General features: G+C 31.7%; 1 protein-coding gene across 2 annotated transcripts in view; it reads right to left on the bottom strand.

The window, feature by feature from the left end:
• Positions 1–17,745, bottom strand: part of Mtp (microsomal triacylglycerol transfer protein) — a 132,003-nt gene that overhangs the window by 76,861 nt on the left and 37,397 nt on the right. For both annotated transcript variants that reach the window (XM_075358115.1, XM_075358121.1), the window contains one exon: positions 13,786–13,985. In XM_075358115.1, coding sequence (XP_075214230.1) covers positions 13,786–13,985 — 200 coding nt within the window. The remainder of the gene's footprint in view (positions 1–13,785; positions 13,986–17,745) is intronic.

Raw genomic sequence — 17,745 nt, 5'->3', positions numbered from 1 at the left:
TCAAAGGATGAGATGAATGATTTGTAGTGTGTATGAAAATGCCGTGCCTGACCGGGATTCGAACCCGGATGAAAGGTCGAGACGCTACCGCTTGCGCCATGAAGGCCGGCAAAAAAGTCTAAATGAAAAAATAAATATATATGTTATACTGCATATAAATATATATATGTAATTTACTTTAATTACTTATATATATCAATACATTTTTAGAAATACAGGTGTAAATAAATAAAAAGAGTTATTTACTATTGGGGAAGGGTAGTAAGAACTACAAATATTGATGATTGCATGATAGCTTAAGTATTTGGGTAGTGCCGTTATTCAGAAGGCCGTTAACCTCATGTCGCTGGAAACTCTCCTCATTTGTTTGTTTAATTGTAGGACCACGCTATTCATTTATTGTTAACCTGTTTTTTTATTCTGAACGATTAACTAAAATAAAATAATTAGTATAGAAATTACTCCCAGATTGTCTGTGTATTTTAATATAAGACTGAAAATGATATAATGATGATTATTTTTATGTAAAACTGTAATACTGTAAATGATTTCAACATTTTATAAATGTATAAAATAAAATCAAGTTTCTTTTGCATTAAAATGAGTTAATGTTTGGAATTATAATTTATTATTAATAAGCAATTATGATGGATTATTTATTTTAATATTACAACCTTATTATAATTTTATTTCGTATTATTACTATTAAAGAAATAACATTACAATATCTGTTAATATAAAGTTATAAAATCAATCTTGGAATATATATAATTTAATAGGAGTAGGGGTAATTTTATTCTTTTAATTTATATTGTATTTACATTTCTTAAGGGCTTATACCGAAGAATAGGCTTTACAATGCGGACATTAATTATAACAAACAGAAAAGTAAAAAAAAATGTCAATTTACCTAATTACTTAATTTCTGTTCATTGGCATCAATAAATAAATAAACACATAAAAAAAAGAATTTGTAAAAAAATATGAGAAAAGATTTTTTATTTTTTTTAATAGGGGAACCCAAAAAGAGGTGACTTTTTCCGTACTCATCATAACTTAATTTCTAATAGTTCACTGTAATGATATTTTCTACACAGTGTTTAATGAGTGGTGCAACCTTATGAAAGAATGTTTCCTTCTTTTGTTGCAAACTTAATTGAAGAAAATTGAGGAAAAATGGGTTACACAATGCAGCAGAGAATATTAATTACCACAAATACAGCAGATGTGCCAGTTATTCCCAGACCCAGAATACCTTCACAGAAAAATATGGTGTGGATGCACCAAAAAAGTCCTCCATCCATCAAGCGGCTGTTCGACAAGTTTCAAGAGAGAGGTAACGTGACAAATGTAACCAAAAGTTGTCGACCGAAAGTGCTAACACCAGAAAAATTGATCGACATGCAAGCTACATATTCTGTTAGTCCCAAGAAGTCTGTGCGACGCCTACTTAGCTAGTCTGGTTTCTTCGATGGTAGTGTCTTACACGGCATTGCGCAAGTGTTTAAAGATGCATCCGTACAGAATTCGTGTTGTTCATGAGTTGTTGCCTGCAGACCCCGGAAAATGTGTACTTTCTGTCAGTGGTTCATGTCATCTGTAACGCCAGATAGGGACGAATTCGTTTTGGTCTGATTCCACCTTGATGGATACGTGAACAGAATTCACGCATTTGGTGTACCGAAAATCTATATCAGTTGCACGAGTTTCCTCTGCCCGGACAAAAAGTGGGTGTTTAGTGTGCACTATCACGCAGGCGAATCATGATATTCTTTCACGGCACAATACAGTAGTGGGCGCTACATACAGATGGTGCAGACCGGCTAGAGTACACGTGGTTTCAACAGGACAGTGCTACGTCTTATACAGCCAAGAGCACTATGACTTTCTTGGATCAATGTTTTCATGGACAAGTGATTTCGAAGGGATTGTTGTCCCCCACTTTTGTGATTTATGATTTTGTGCCTCGGTATCTCCAAAAAAACGTTAAATTTGTGGGGTTAAGGATGCTGCTTACAAAACTTATCCTCATGTCATTCCCGAACTGCAGAGCGTAATTAAACTATGCGTCGCTGCATTCCTCAACAAACGTTACAACATGTGTTTAAGAGCATGCAACGTCGTATTGAATTATGCATTTCGGACGCCACTTTCAACAACTGTTTTAACTTACCAATTTTCTCATAAGGTTTCGTCACTTTTTGAACACTGTAGCATACAATGTTTATTGAGGCGAAATCTTACTTGTAGATTAAATTGTAAAATAATATATTTATTAACGATTTGTGTGGGAGAATTTTAGAATACCAGTCTATACCATATATTTTTTTATTATATATGATTTTAAAACAGCTTACCAAATTCCAATTTGATTTCATCGAGCGCTTTCGGCTATTCTACCATCTTCAAGAGGATAATTATGACTAATATACATAAAACTATAATCTTACATAATTAATATACATATATATAACAATTGAACTTACATAATTACCCTCTTGAAGATGGCAGAATAGCCGAAAGTGCTCGAAGAAATCAAATCGGAATTTGGTAAGCTATTTTAAAATAATATATAATAGTTTTTATACCAAACGGTGCCATGTTCGAAAAACTAAATTTGATTTATTTTTTAAAACAAAAATAAAAAATTAATTAAAGTTGTAGAGAACATGGATCCTGGTTTTAAATTTCGAGTCTTCCCGCCAGCAACAGCCAGACTTGTTTAGATTATCGCAAGATGGTAATTTATCGTCTGAAAAGCTATTATTTACTGACTTCACTTTCGTAAATAATTCTTTACTCCTAATATTTTTACATTTACTAATTGTTAATAATTATTACACATTTTCTTATCAATTTACAAAATGCCTCATTATAATTCATAATAATTATTATTATATTCATAATAATTACTATTATAAGCCTATTTCTCTATTATTAAGATGGCTCGTAAAATGTTAAGGATAAGCAGGATGTAGGATGATGTCGTTAGGCTTTTGGAGGAACGGAGTATTTTACACAACGAAAGAGTGCAAAAACGATCATTAAATGAATATGTCAATCTCTGAAAAGAAGGTCAGCTGGCGCTGCAGTTGTAAGGGTTATAAGTATGAGATCAGCCTTAGAAAACTCTTAACACAGTAGCCAATACGATGGGTCGAACCAATATGGGAGAGCGTAAATATATGTTATAATCGAAAATGTCTCCGACTTTCACCCGTAAGGTTCTAGACTTTAATCCAGGTCAGGACTGGTATCTTTCATACGCAACAAAATTCATCTATTAATCTGAAACTGTAATTGGGATCAGCCTTCCGTTCCTGAAGAAATAAGTAACTACGGAACATTTCACAAAATGCTCATTGTTCACAAATAATGTTGCTCAGGAAATGTTAGGATAGATATTTTGAGCGCAAATTTATTGATACAGTGGCAATGAAAATATAAAAATATATTAGTGATTTCTGTGATTAACCCACCTGGGGCATAAATGTTTTGTTTTCTTTTTTAACTAACAACTAAATAATATTTGACGTAACTGTTTACATGGAGAGTTGCTATTCCAGATATGGCGATTTAAAACATTTTGATTAAGAAATCTCACAAACAAAGAGATTAACAAGATTATTTCACCAAATTGGAACAAAATACATAAGGCAATTAAGACTACAATATACTGGATTATGAATATTTAAAATATGTTATGAATTATGACTTTCCTTAAACCTCAAACCTGACCTACCGAGGTAGATCTATTTCAAAACCATGTCGGCATGATTTTATAATCGCAAAAAATAATAATTTAAATAAATTTCAGAAAAAAATCGTAACATTTAATGTACATTTAGTCATAATCAAAAGTACAGCTATTAGAAACATATATGTTGTAATTAGCATGTTAAATAAAGTTTATACAAAAACCAAATCCATCGATTTTAAGTCGTTTAAGCACTACATACTTTTTTAAAAGTTGGAAGGCGTGGATTAATTCGTGGTTTAAACTGTAGATATTAAATTTATGAACAGTTCGCTAAGGATGTAGGATTGTAATGTTGAAAATAGTGTTGATTATAAGCTTTTAAATTAATTAAAATCATATTGATATATAAATTAACAAGTTACTGCAAACAAAAGAGGAAAACAGGTTGGAATAACGTCATGCGTGACTTCTATCAACGTGATATTTAAGATAATATTTCGAACTTTCATAAGCTAGATAAATAAAGTTTAATTAGTAATTTAATCCCCAGATTATATTGCACAGTTTTTAATTATTATACAACCGATCGGAATATTAATCAATTTTTTTTCATTATCCGCTAACAAAACTTTAAAAAAGAATTTCTAGATAATGTATAAATAATCTCTGTTAACAGGAAAAATCATTCGACCATTATAAGCAATGTTAATGAATATGATAGAAAATGTAAACACTCATATGCCTGCTGGGTAGCTAGCATTAAATGTTTCGCAAGCTGTTTCCTTTAATTCATTTGGAGCACTTCTTTATTGTTAAGGCTTATTTAAAATCACATTCATATGCAAAATATTGATATGACTTTACTAGTGTTTATCCAAATATAGAAGTGCAAAAAATTTACCATCAATCGTTTAATATTTTGTTTCTAAGAGATGGAAATGATCCTGATCGTATTCTTTCCAAGCATTCAAGAATTTTCATAGCTGATAGTTTATCAAAGGTCCGGGTTACACTGGGTGTTCTCTGAAAGTCACTTTTTTCTTTTTTCTATTTAACCACCGTAAAGTATTACTTCAGATGATGAATGAGGATGGTATGAATATAAATGAAATATAGTTTTCTACAGTCTCAGCTCGACCATTTCTGAGATGTGTGGTTAATTGAAACCCAAATACCAAAGAACATCGATATCCACGATATAGTTTTCAAATCCGTATAAAAATTACTACCCTTACTAGGATTTGAACCTTAGAACTCTCGATTTCGAAATTAACTGATTTGCGATGACGAGTTCACCACTAGATCAACCCTGTGGGTTTCTGAGTCACAACAGAAACTTTCTAAACAGGGTTGTCTAGGTAAGAAGAGGTACTGAAATATTACCAGTTGCGTAATAAATAATGACTAAAATAGCCACCTAATTCGATACGAAAAAAATCAAAGCAAAATAATTTGGATTTCTAAAAAACAACAAACTTCTAAGAGTTAGATTTCGCGAAAATCCAGGTTTGATGGTTGTATCTCATTGTATTTTTGGTCCTGTTTTGTCTCTGGCAGCTACAGGTGTACAATTGGTTACAAGGCTGAGGAGTTCACAACTAGGTTAGATAACTTTTCTAGAAAAAAAAGATGTTTCCAAGAAGAAATTTTATTAACGTTTAAACCAGTCGGTTTTACAAGATCTGTATGATTGTAAGCCGGTTAGAACTGCCCTGTGATGGGTTATCTGCCCCTTCCGGGTATAAACAGGTAAATAAATAGTTAATTAGTTGATAATATTAACATGTTATCTACAAGAATTTTATGACATTTTGATAGATCAGTATATGCGCAGACAATCATCAGTCATTTAAGTATATCAAATTAGATAATTACGAAAAATAAAAATTTAATTTAACGAAATAAAAACTGTACAAAAATAGAAAATTTTCACAAGTTATCAACGTACCATTCTTGAATAATCCGGATTTTGATTGATCAATTACATAAGAAGATAAGATGATTTTAAAAAAATCTATTTGAAATGTAACCTGACCTGTTTATACGGTAATTAGGAATCTTAATATTTATTTTTAAAATAAGGTTTTTTATGATATAAAAATATAATTAATAGAAATAAGTACAAAAAAACGAGATTATACTATTTCTAATTCTTAATGGTGTTTGAAAAGTGTATCTTTAATTTATTCGAAAAAATAAGCTTTAATAGATTACGTAACGAAAGTGATACTTATATCAACATTACATGACGAAAGAAGAAAAGCTAACAAAAATCTATATCCTTGATTAAAAACCATAAAAAGATAAAAATGTTAAATTATAGCTATTTAATTATTATTAATGAGTTATACAATTCGTATCATCTATAAAATGTAATTTTTTAGTTGAAAGTTCTACCATTCCAGAATGTGAATCAAATCATTTATTTTGGAAAAAAAAAACGGTAGAAAGCTTCTTGGGAAGTGATTATTATGTGATAGTGTAAAAAATATAAAACTTAGTCAACATTTCTTTCATACACATCCGATCTAGCTCATTGGTCTTCCAAAATCATTGCACTCTGTTTATCTGTATATACAATGATTGTGGTGTTTTTTCAAACTAATTTACATGTTATTCCAAAAGGTGTAGAAATTTTGAAACAAGGGTAAATAAATCTGAACAGGTTACAAAATTTCATTCGTGAATCAAAGAAAACGAGAAACAAAATAAATATTCAAACATTTTTCTTACATCTTACTAATTCTTTAGCAATGTAGCTTGAATAAATTAATAAATCTAAGAACGAAAATTGTAAAATAGATCCTATAAAATATACATACGGATGCTTCCCTACTAAAGCGCAACAAAGAAGTAAAAATGTCTGTCTTCAGAGAAATTTACATAAAATCACATTAAAGCCTTTTTATAAAGCAAAGCAGTGGGAGAAGAAATGAAGAGTTGGAAGAAAGGATTGTGAAGCAGGCGAGCAAACTTTGGCTCGGTTTCTTTTTTATCATTGTATCAATTACGAGTAGGGGAATTGAAGTTTTCTATTTCACTTTCATTACTCTTCATATCAATTCAGAAATTATCGAGAAATTTTTCAATACTGTCGCTCAGTTGATCACCAGTTACGTACTCACCCAAACTATACCACGAGGTTTTTCTTTGCTTTACACAATCCAGCGATCGACACTTATAAATAAATTAGCGTACCCCGTCGCGACTTCTCCCGCTATATAGATGTAGCTTTACCCGCAATGCTTTTTTAATATAAACAATTTATGATAAACAAAAAAATTTATTACAATCCCAAATCTAGCATCTCCATCGCGGTTTCGCCCGTGCTGTATGGTTACTTGCGCTTCCCATCACGATCAAAGGGTCATGGCTCGCTTCGCTCTCCCTTCCCGTTTTCTCCCGTTTCCCTTTCCTACTCCCGTTTTTCTTTCCTTTCCCCTTCCTCTTTCCCCATGTATCTTTCTCCCATGCTCTTTCCTCTTTTCCCTTTCCATTTCATTTTCCCCATTTCCCCTTTTTTCTTTTTTTTAATTTTCCCCTTCTTTCCTTTTACCTTTTTCGATTTTTCCCTATTTCCTTTTTCCGATTTTTCCCTTTCTCCCTTCTTCCCCGCATGCAAATCGGTCCAGTAGTTTTTTAGTCTATAGCGGACACACATATCGGAAACACTGCAATGGAATCGTAAAATATTTAGTATAGCGTATCTTGTTTTTACGTTAACAGATAGCGTGTTAACCCCGAAATTTAGTTTTTTATCGATTTGAATCCCTTAAAATCAAAATTTCGCAAAATCCTTTCTTAGTGCACGCCTACTTAAAAATACGAAGGTACCCTGAAATTTTCAAGTCTCTACCTATAATAGGTTTGGTTGTACGTTGATTATGAGTTAGTGAATCAGTCAGGACATTCTCTTTTATATAACAGATAAAGATAAATAAAAGTAAACTTTTCTTTTGTCTTCGCTACGTCCAAAATTATTAGCAAGTTTTAAACAATCATTCAAATAAGCAGACACGATTTAAAAGTCAATTTCTTTATTTAAATTATGCCTCTTAAAATTATAACCATTTCTAATATTTTGTTAAAATTACTCCTGTAGAGATAACTATTTAGCTTTTTTCTAAAGTTTCACTATTTCTTTTGCTATTTTTTTTTAAACTGTTTACTGAAATATTAGAATACAATTGCTCTGATTTTTAAAAAGTAATTTTACAAAATGTAGTTTTTTAAACAACCCTTAAAAATTTTAAAATCCTAGATAGCCTTCGTCATATCGCAATTAATGTTATTAAAGCATGTTATTGTTGTTATTAAAGCATAAATTAAAACTTAAGTAAAGATTATAAGAGAGAAAAGAAATCAATAATTTCTTTGCAACTTTTGGAAGAAAATAGATCGGTAGGTGAAATTAATCCTGAACCCTGTTGGGGAAGACACCCATCTTGTGATGATCCCGGTTGCCACACCATCACCTCCGTTTTTAGCCCTGATGGGCTTTACCGGAGGTCGTCTTTTAGACCCTCTAAACTTGATAACACAACACATTCATCAGTTTGGTCTCTGTCAGAATACCACTGATGCAAATGCCTCGGCAGACATTTCATCAGAGTATTTATACAACCTACTGTCACCTTCGTATGGCGTCTTCCAACCACGACCACCTACCATAATATACAACACTCAACTTTCAAATTAACCGATTCGCGGCAACGCAATCCCTGCACCTTCCTCTAACACCGAAGGTTTCACACAAAAAAATTTATGAATGCACCATAACATACTCATTAGAACATTCAAACAAATTATAATGCTGTAACCAATAACGAAATATGGCGACTATTTATATTTATCCGTCCTTGCCCTATGAAATACGTTATTACACATCAAACAAAAATAATATAACTATAAAATTTCATTAAAATTATCGTCTTAATACAGTAAGATTAAATCTACACGTTTATTTTTCGTGAAAAAGATTAATTGAGAGTAAGATTAAATTAAGATTTGAGTGTTAGTACACTCAGAAAAATTTAATGAGTGTAAAACTATTATTATTATTATTATAATTATTTTGAATCCCCTCAAGGGATTTAAAGTTTTAGCTTTAAAGTTAAATTTTGAAAAATGTCTCGACTGTAATGTCTAGCTTTTCTCTCCGGATAAAGATTGTGAACGGATAATAATTAAAATATGCAATTATATAGGCTTAATAAGGCTATACTTATAGAATAGATGGATTTAGAGGTATTCTTATTTAGCCTTTTGTTTTAACAGTATGCTAGCTTCTAAATTATCTGGACTTGGGTACGACTTTAAAATAGAAGTTTTTATTTACAAATTTATCTGACCCGTCCTACTTCTGATGAAGGAGTACATGTTAACACATCAACTGATACAGCTTCTTCAATTCTAAATTAACTCTTGATGATATACGACGCTTCTTTACTAACTAAACGCTTCTTTAACTGACTTAGTCGGTTATTTTTATAGTTATGAATGTAAGTTACAGTTAATTCAAATTGCAGCTCTTAACAGAAACTAAATTACCCTAGTTTAGAAACAATCAGTTCTATGTATACTCTCATCAAGGAATAATATACCTGTAGATCAGTAAGACAAAATTAAATTTTAACTGCAAACAGAATGTTCTACGTCTACAAAACTAATGAGGAAAAATCTATTATAGTTTTGAAAACGTCTTCTGGAATTGCATTTCCAGGTATTTAGAAAGGGTAGTTATGAGTAATTTATTTTGTAATGAAAGGATCTGCATTTTGGATTCCGTTCAGCCCAGGCTTACATTAATAATATCTAAAATTCTCACAGGAAATTAATTGGTTTTTAACCAGTATATAAAAGGATTAATGTTGTTGCAGGTAATGAACTGACAATAATTAATTTAGACAATTAATATCACATTTAGAATTGCTTTATGTTTATTTTGTTTGGCTTAAATAGTTGCGTAGTTGATTAGTAAATTGCTTTTTAATTTCTTTTGGATTCATCAATCCAACACACTTCACGGTTGGGGGGGAATCGTTTTAATTTTTTCCGTTTGTATTTAAAAACGCTATCTCCAAAAACCACTTTACACCTTCAATTCAAATGGAAAATGTGAAAATCAAAAACAGGAAATATTCTTAATACAATATAGTCTAAATAAATTACAGACACCCTCTCAAATATATTATGTTACTAAAAATGTATTCCAAAGGGAAAGTAAAGAAGCTTTAGGCAGAACAATGGATACAAGTAGCATCAAGTTCTGCACAATATTGTTGGTTCACTTGTTTCGCAACAAGAGGTAGTAACCACGGTAACTTTCTATGAGAGTAATGATATTTACATCACATTCGGTATCTATGACGGTGAATATGCCGTTGGTAGGTTTAAATATTATCTGCAATTCAGTGGATTTGGCATGCAGTACGAATTAGTATATTCGGCTCACTGAAGCCAGTAGGAAAACGCTCTACAGTTTCTCTTATCCAAGAAACGTCGGACGTCATAATTGTAATTCTTGAGAATGGTTTTAATTCTCAGGGATTTGTGCCTCATCACCTACAACCATTTAGTTATGGCTCTTAAAAGCGAGATAATCTAAATGAAAAATTGCAGTTTACCAGAATATTTATCATTATAATTTTGAAATGTCTTTTGAATTTCATGCAAAGTAAAAGCGAATAGATTACCTTGATTGTATCTACACGTATATTTCACGTAAATGATTGAATCTATTTTAAGAAAAATTGTAGTGTTAATTCTATAAGCCCACCGGGCTGGTCTACTATTGACCAGTGGTCTAGTGTTGCATTTCGACGATTGATTACATGACAAAACGGTGAACTCGTAACTGACCAAAAGTTGAGGAATCGAACAACTAGGGACAGCAGCTCAAAGCTGTCTATAAACAGCTATAAATGCTATAAACAGGAAGTGCAAACTGGCCAAAGAAGAGTGGATTAAAGAAAAGTGTTCAGATGTGGAAAGAAAAATGAACATTGGTAAAATAGACGGAGCATACAGGAAAGTTAAGGAAAATTTTGTGGTAAGTAAATTAAAATCTAGTAATGTGTTAAACAAAGATGATACACCGATTTATAATACGAAAGGTAAAGTCAATGGGTGGAATATGTTGAAGAGTTATATGGAGAAAATAAATTAGAAACTGTTGTTATAGAGGAAGAACAGGAACTTGAAGAGGATGAAAGGGGAGAAACAATACTGAGATCTGAATTTAAGAGAGCATTAAAAGATTTGAATGCCAAAAAGCCTCCTGGGATAGACGGAATACCTGTAAAATTACTGTGCAGTGCAGGTGAGGAAGTGATTGATAGATTATACAGACAGGTGTGTAATATTTACGAAAAAGGGGAAGTTCTGTCAGACTTCAAAAAGAGTGTTATAGTCATGATACCAAAGAAAGCAGAAACAGATAAATGTGAAGAATACAGAACAATTAGCTTAACTACCCATGCAGCAAAAATCTTAACTAGAACTCTGTACAGAGGAAATCATAGAAGAGTGGAAGAAGTGTTGGAGAAGACCAGTTTGGTTTCAGGAAAATTATCGGGAAGGGGGCAGCAATTTTAGCGCTCAGATTAATAGCAGAAGGAAGATTAAAGAAAAACAAACCAACATACTTGGCATATATAGACCTAGAATGAAGAAAGAAGCATTTGGAAAAATATAGCTAAAAGAAGAGACAGACTTATAGGCCACATACTAAGGCATTCTGGAATAGTCGCTTTAATATTGGAAAGACAGGTAGAAGGAAAAAATTGTGTAGGCAGGCCACGTTTGGAATATGTAAAACAAATTGTTAGGGATGTGGGATGTAGAGGGTACACTGAAATGAAACGACTAGCACTAGATAGGGAATCTTGGAAAGCTGCATCAAACCAGTCAAATGACTGAAGACAAAAAAAAATAGACCTAGAAAAGGCATTCAATAACTTAAACTGGAATAAAATCTTCAGCATTAAAAAAAAAAATTAGGGTTCAAATACAGAGATAGAAGAACAATTGCTAACATGTACAGGAACCAAACAGCAACAGTAATAATTGAAGAACATAAGAAAGAAGCCATAATAAGAAAGGGAGTCCGACAAGGATGTTCCCTATCTCCGTTACTTTTTAATCTTTACATGGAACTAGTTAATGATGTTAAAGAACAATTTAGATTCGGAGTAACAGTACAAGGTGAAAAGATAAAGATGCTACGATTTGCTGATGATATAGTAATTCTAGCCGAGAGTAAAAAGGATTTAGAAGAAACAATGAACGGCATAGATGAAGTCCTACGCAAGAACTATCGCATGAAAACAAACAAGAACAAAACAAAAGTAATGAAATGTAGTAGAAATAACAAAGATGGACCACTGAATGTGAAAATAGGAGGAGAAAAGATTAGGGAGGTAGAAGAATTTTGTTATTTGGGAAGTAGAATTACTAAAGATGGACGAAGCAGAAGCGATATAAAATGCCGAATAGCACAAGCGAAACGAGCCTTCAGTAAGTAATATAATTTGTTTACATCAAAAATTAATTTAAATGTCAGGAAAAGATTTTTGAAAGTATATGTTTGGAGTGTCGCTTTATATGGAAGTGAAACTTGGACAATCGGAGTATCTGAGAAGAAAAGATTAGAAGCTTTTTAAATGTGGTGCTATAGGAGAATGTTAAAAATCAGATGGGTGGATAAAGTGACAAATGAAGAGGTATTGCGGCAAATAGAGGAAGAAAGAAGCATTTGGAAAAATATAGTTAAAAGAAGAGACAGACTTATAGGCCACATACTAAGGCATCCTGGAATAGTCGCTTTAATATTGGAAGGACAGGTAGAAGGAAAAAATTGTGTAGGCAGGCCACGTTTGGAATATGTAAAACAAATTGTTAGGGATGTAGGATGTAGAGGGTATACTGAAATGAAACGACTAGCACTAGATAGGGGATCTTGGAGAGCTGCATCAAACCAGTCAAATGACTGAAGACAAAAAAAAATATTGTAATAATATATTAATTTGTTTGGCATACAATAATCGATGAAAATATTTTTAAGTAGAATTAATTAAATATTTTAAATAAGAGAAACCAACCTATTACCTATTTCAAAGAACTGGTTATTGGAGTAGGGGAAAAATAGGGAAAGAAATATTATCGTTTTTGCTTTCCTATTTTGAAAAAAATCAACGATAAGAAAAGTTTTTTTTTATTTTCTGATTTATTAAATTATAGGCACTTTGTAAATAAAAGAAATATATAATATATATTGATATAAACAATAATAATTCGTTGATAGAAAAACCAGTGTCAAGAGATTATTCAGTTCTTAAGAATCTTAATATGAAGGTCAATAACCCGACTTCCAAGAAAAATACTTAGTTATTGGTATTTTTATTAAGACAATGAAATATGGTTTTACAGTTATGACTCGTATTAAATTTGTGCAGGTATTTACATTTATGAATATATTATTAATTTGAATTAGTAGGTTATCGGCCTATGTAATAAAAGTACAGTATTTACAACGAGAATCTATGCCTGTCGTGTATTTGAGTACTGGATTAAAAAAAAGAATAGTAATAATCTGAATATTTTTTTTGAAAATATGCTTACAAAATTTCATTATGATTTTTTTTATCTTAATTAAGTAAATAAAATTCACATAACTTACTTTATACATTAAGTCATAAATTACTTTTTTAAATGCTGTTGTTTTTTTGTTTTGTTTTAATAAAATATGATTAACTTCGGAAAATCATCTGTAAAAAACAATAATCGTAGAACAGATAACTTTTCAGTAACTAAAATGTGTAATGCACTTTATTACATAAGTTTTGTAACAGCTTGGTTATACATATATTATCTCCCGATAAGAAGAAAAATAAAAGCAATATTTACGGCGCAAAATTTAATTAATTCTTATTTGGGCAGAAGTAAATTAATTAAATGTAATATCTCGGGAATTTTTTAAACTCTTGTATTAGCACTGATACTTCCAGGGAAAGGTTTTTAAAACCCCAAATAATCACTCGCGTTAATTAATATCTTAGACTAATATTATCCAAATGTGACCATACCTCAAATTTGAAGAGTTTCTGGTCGGCGTTATTAGTATTCTGCCATACGACTGAGACCGCGAGTTCAGCTGATATCTGGAACCCGACGTCACTGCCGATGTTAGGTCCAGGCGCTTCATTCAGCAAGGTAGTAGTCTGGTAATCGTACAGGAAACCGACTCCGTTCTGGAAAAGCCGTGTTGTGCCAGCTCCGGCAGCAGCTGGAGGAGAAAGAAGAACAAAACCGTAACAAGAGCAGAGGCTTAGTGCCAGTGCAACCACACGCACCACCATCTCATGTCAACTCACGCTTCAGAGGCATCACAACTACTGCAAGTGAAGGTGAAGGTCATTTTATGAAGCTTCCCCCCACTCTCTTTTTAGTATACCATATGCTCTATTGTAAAGAAGAGGGAGCCACTCGAGTAGTCCTAGCCCCTCCAGCTGTTCTGCGGGTTTAGGACAGGTCACTGTTTCACAAAGCAGTACTGTTCGTGAACGTGAGGAATTTCGTATCAGTTTATTCGTATTAAGTAAAAAAATATTTCTGCTGTCATTCTCTTTTAAAATAAAATAAAATATTCCCCAACTGTATATTATTCTAAGAAAATTATTTTACTGGTTCTTTAAATATCACATTATTAAAGAAAACTATCCTATTATAGCTTTTAGAAGTAACAAACAAAAACTAATGAATATTTATAAACAAATGATAAAAGTAATCTGTTATCAGTACAGTAAAATAAAAATCCATCGCATAATTACTAAGGTTTATTTTCATCTTTATAACATGAAGCATTTATACATGCCTGCAGCGGATTTCTTAAAGTTTACTTTAAGCAAAATTCGTAAATTTCTGACTACAGTAGAACTGTAAATGGTAGACCGTCAGGAATATTCGTATCAGGATCTTTAGTCTTAAAAAAGTTTTGTTCTCCACTGAAAAATTAATGGTTTTTCTTTATACGCGCCTAATAAAATCTCCAAGATTTTAGCTACTTAAACTGTAAGCTGATTTAAAAAAAAGAGTAATAATAACATTTTTAAATTGATTTAACCTTTAAGGCGAAAAAATTGTAGCGTAGTAAAATGTTCACTAATAATACGTGTGTGTGTGTATATATATATATATATATATATATATATGCTTGGAATATATCAAAATACCATTAAAAGTACTTTTTTACTTTAGTAAAATAATGTTTTATTTTTCGCGTGAGTAATAAATAATATGAGCTGGTGATGCTAAGGTGACACATTGCACAAATAACTTAACAACTAATGTCTTAAATATTTATAAATATTATTAGCTAACAGTGAATGAGGTATACAAACATACATCATCAAAAATTTTAATTCACATTCGAATCAGCAGTTTCAGTCAAATTTAAAAGTTTTATTGAATTGAATAGCTCTTTCTATTGATACATTGAACATAAGATGAACTCGAACTATTTATATCGATAGCATCACTGAAACGTCCAGAGTTGTAACAAATACTATTCTTTCTTTTTTGTCAAAATCGTAGATAAATTCGTACATTGAGTTTCAAGATCATAAAAATTACATATCATTTTACACACAATCAGTTAATAATATGCATAAAGAAATAAATAAATACCGACACAAATTTTAAAATTCTGCACACATACGGAAAACAAAATTTTAACATACTGAAATCGGCTGTAAAATTGTCATAAAAATTCGAATTTATTTAAATTCAATTGTGTTTGGCTCTTCAAAATATTATCTTTTTATAAAAAGATAAAATAAAATTCTTTATTTTATATTTATTGATCTGCGGTGATCAATATTTCAAATATCGTGGTTGGTTTTCTTTTCTGAATCAGTAACAAATAACCACAGTCTACCAATGAATGTTAAAAAAATATATGTATTTTTTTTTTTATGAAGTTATGAATCATAATAACAAATTTTAGTTAAAAAAAGCTGACTTAGCTGACCATAACTCTTATATAACTCAAAAAACGATTAGCCGTAGGATGTTGAAATTTTGGATTTAGAACTGCTGTAACATCTACTTGTGCACTTCTCCTTTAGATTGCAATCGGCTGAACCAAAATATCCTAAAACCCCCAAAAATTTGGATTTTGGACTTTTTCTTAACTGCAGTAATAAGCCTTCACTGAGAGTTTTTCAACGCTATATAATAAGTGGTACTTATTTTCATTTGTTCCAGAGTTATAGCCAAATAAAAACTTAATGTAATACTTGGATTTTACAAAAGGATGGCACATCGGTTCGAATCAGACTTCACTCCTTTTTATTATTATTATTTTTTTTTTATTTTAATATGTTGATTTATTAATAATTATTACCTCTGATTGTATAAAAATTTTTACGATAAATAGTAATTCAATGATAATTAAAAAAAAATAAGAAAAAATATCATAAGTTATTAATGAAATTAAATTTTATGTACTTTTCATTAAAAAAAAAAAATGTTATATGTAATTTAATAGGGGTACAAGGAAGTCATTCATGTGGTGTACACATCAGAGTTTTTTTTATTGTTATACAATAGTTCAAACAGCACCATCTGCAGTGACACGTAATGTAAGATGCAAGGGTTTTGTTTAACCTCCAGGACCACCGTTAGGTATTGCTTAAGAGGATGAATTGAATGATTTGTAGCGTGTGTGAAAATGCCATGCCTGACCGGGATTCGAACCCGGGACTTCCGGATAAAAGGCCGAGACGCTACCACTCGCGCCACGGAGGCCGGTAAGATGCAATGTTAAATGTATTTTATGTTCTTATTTTTAAATGTATTTTATGTAATTTTTCAATTGGACTAAACATCTTACGTCTCTAGTATTATACATCATTCCATAAAAAATATTCTAGTCATTAAAAAGTAACTAAGGACTTTTTTTTGTATTTAGAAATATCAGTGCTTCCATCATAAAACAATTTTAGTATCTTAGTTCGATCTCATAAAACTATTCAATAAAAATGCAATGTCTGAAAAATCGTAAAATAAATTTTTCTAAAACCTAATATGTTCTAGAAATAATTTTATAAGACCGTAAATTTAGATATTTTTTATACAAAGTATCTTTTCTGTTTACGACTTCCAAAACAAGCAAAGAACTTGTTTAATATATTGGTATTTTTTTAAGTGTCCTGATTTGTTCTATTCATTTATTTTTAAATTTACATCAAAACATTAAAAAAAAATGTATTTTATTTTTATTTTCTATGATAGATACATAGGCCAAGGTTTTTAAAAGAATGACACTACAACGGTTAATCCGCGCGATGGAGAGGGTGGGTGGACTCCACCGAAATCAGTACGGTTTCGTTAGCCAAGAGTTCCAGCGTTCAAGTCCTAGTAAAGTCAGTTATTTTTACACGGATTTGAATACTAGATCGTGGATACCGGTGTTATTTGGTGATTGGGTTTTAATTAACCACACACCTCAGGAATGGTCGAACTGAGACTGTTCACTTCATTAAATTCATACATATCATTCTCATTCATCCTCTGAAATATTATATGAAAGGTAATTACCGAAGGCCAAACAGGAAAAAGAAAGAAAGTACGGTTTCATTAAAGAGCGATCTGCACTGGATGCTGTTGCAGATGTGCGGGGTTTGGCGGAGTGAATCAATGTTGGCCGCTGGAGATGCAAAGGAAGGATGTGCGTTCTGGTCACACTGGATGTGAGGAATGCGTTTAACAGTGTTTCCTACGTCGTGATCAGACGCGCGCTGAAAAATTTGGAGTTTCACTATACTTAATTCGGATTATCTGCTCGTATCATACAGGTAGATGCATCATATGTGATGTTGATGGTGGAATCCTGGAACGTGTAGTGGATAGAGGAGTACCCCAAGGGTCGGTCCTTGGACCGACCCCTTGTAACAATAGCGCGACGGGCGACGACGCACAAGTAATAATATAGCGCGGCGGGCGCGACGCGACGGTGATGTTAGTAATATACTCTATAAAAGCGG

Source organism: Lycorma delicatula, chromosome 1, assembly GCF_047948215.1.
Source record: "Lycorma delicatula isolate Av1 chromosome 1, ASM4794821v1, whole genome shotgun sequence".
In the NCBI taxonomy this organism is placed as follows: domain Eukaryota; kingdom Metazoa; phylum Arthropoda; class Insecta; order Hemiptera; family Fulgoridae; genus Lycorma; species Lycorma delicatula.
This window is presented reverse-complemented; position numbering and strand designations above follow the sequence as displayed.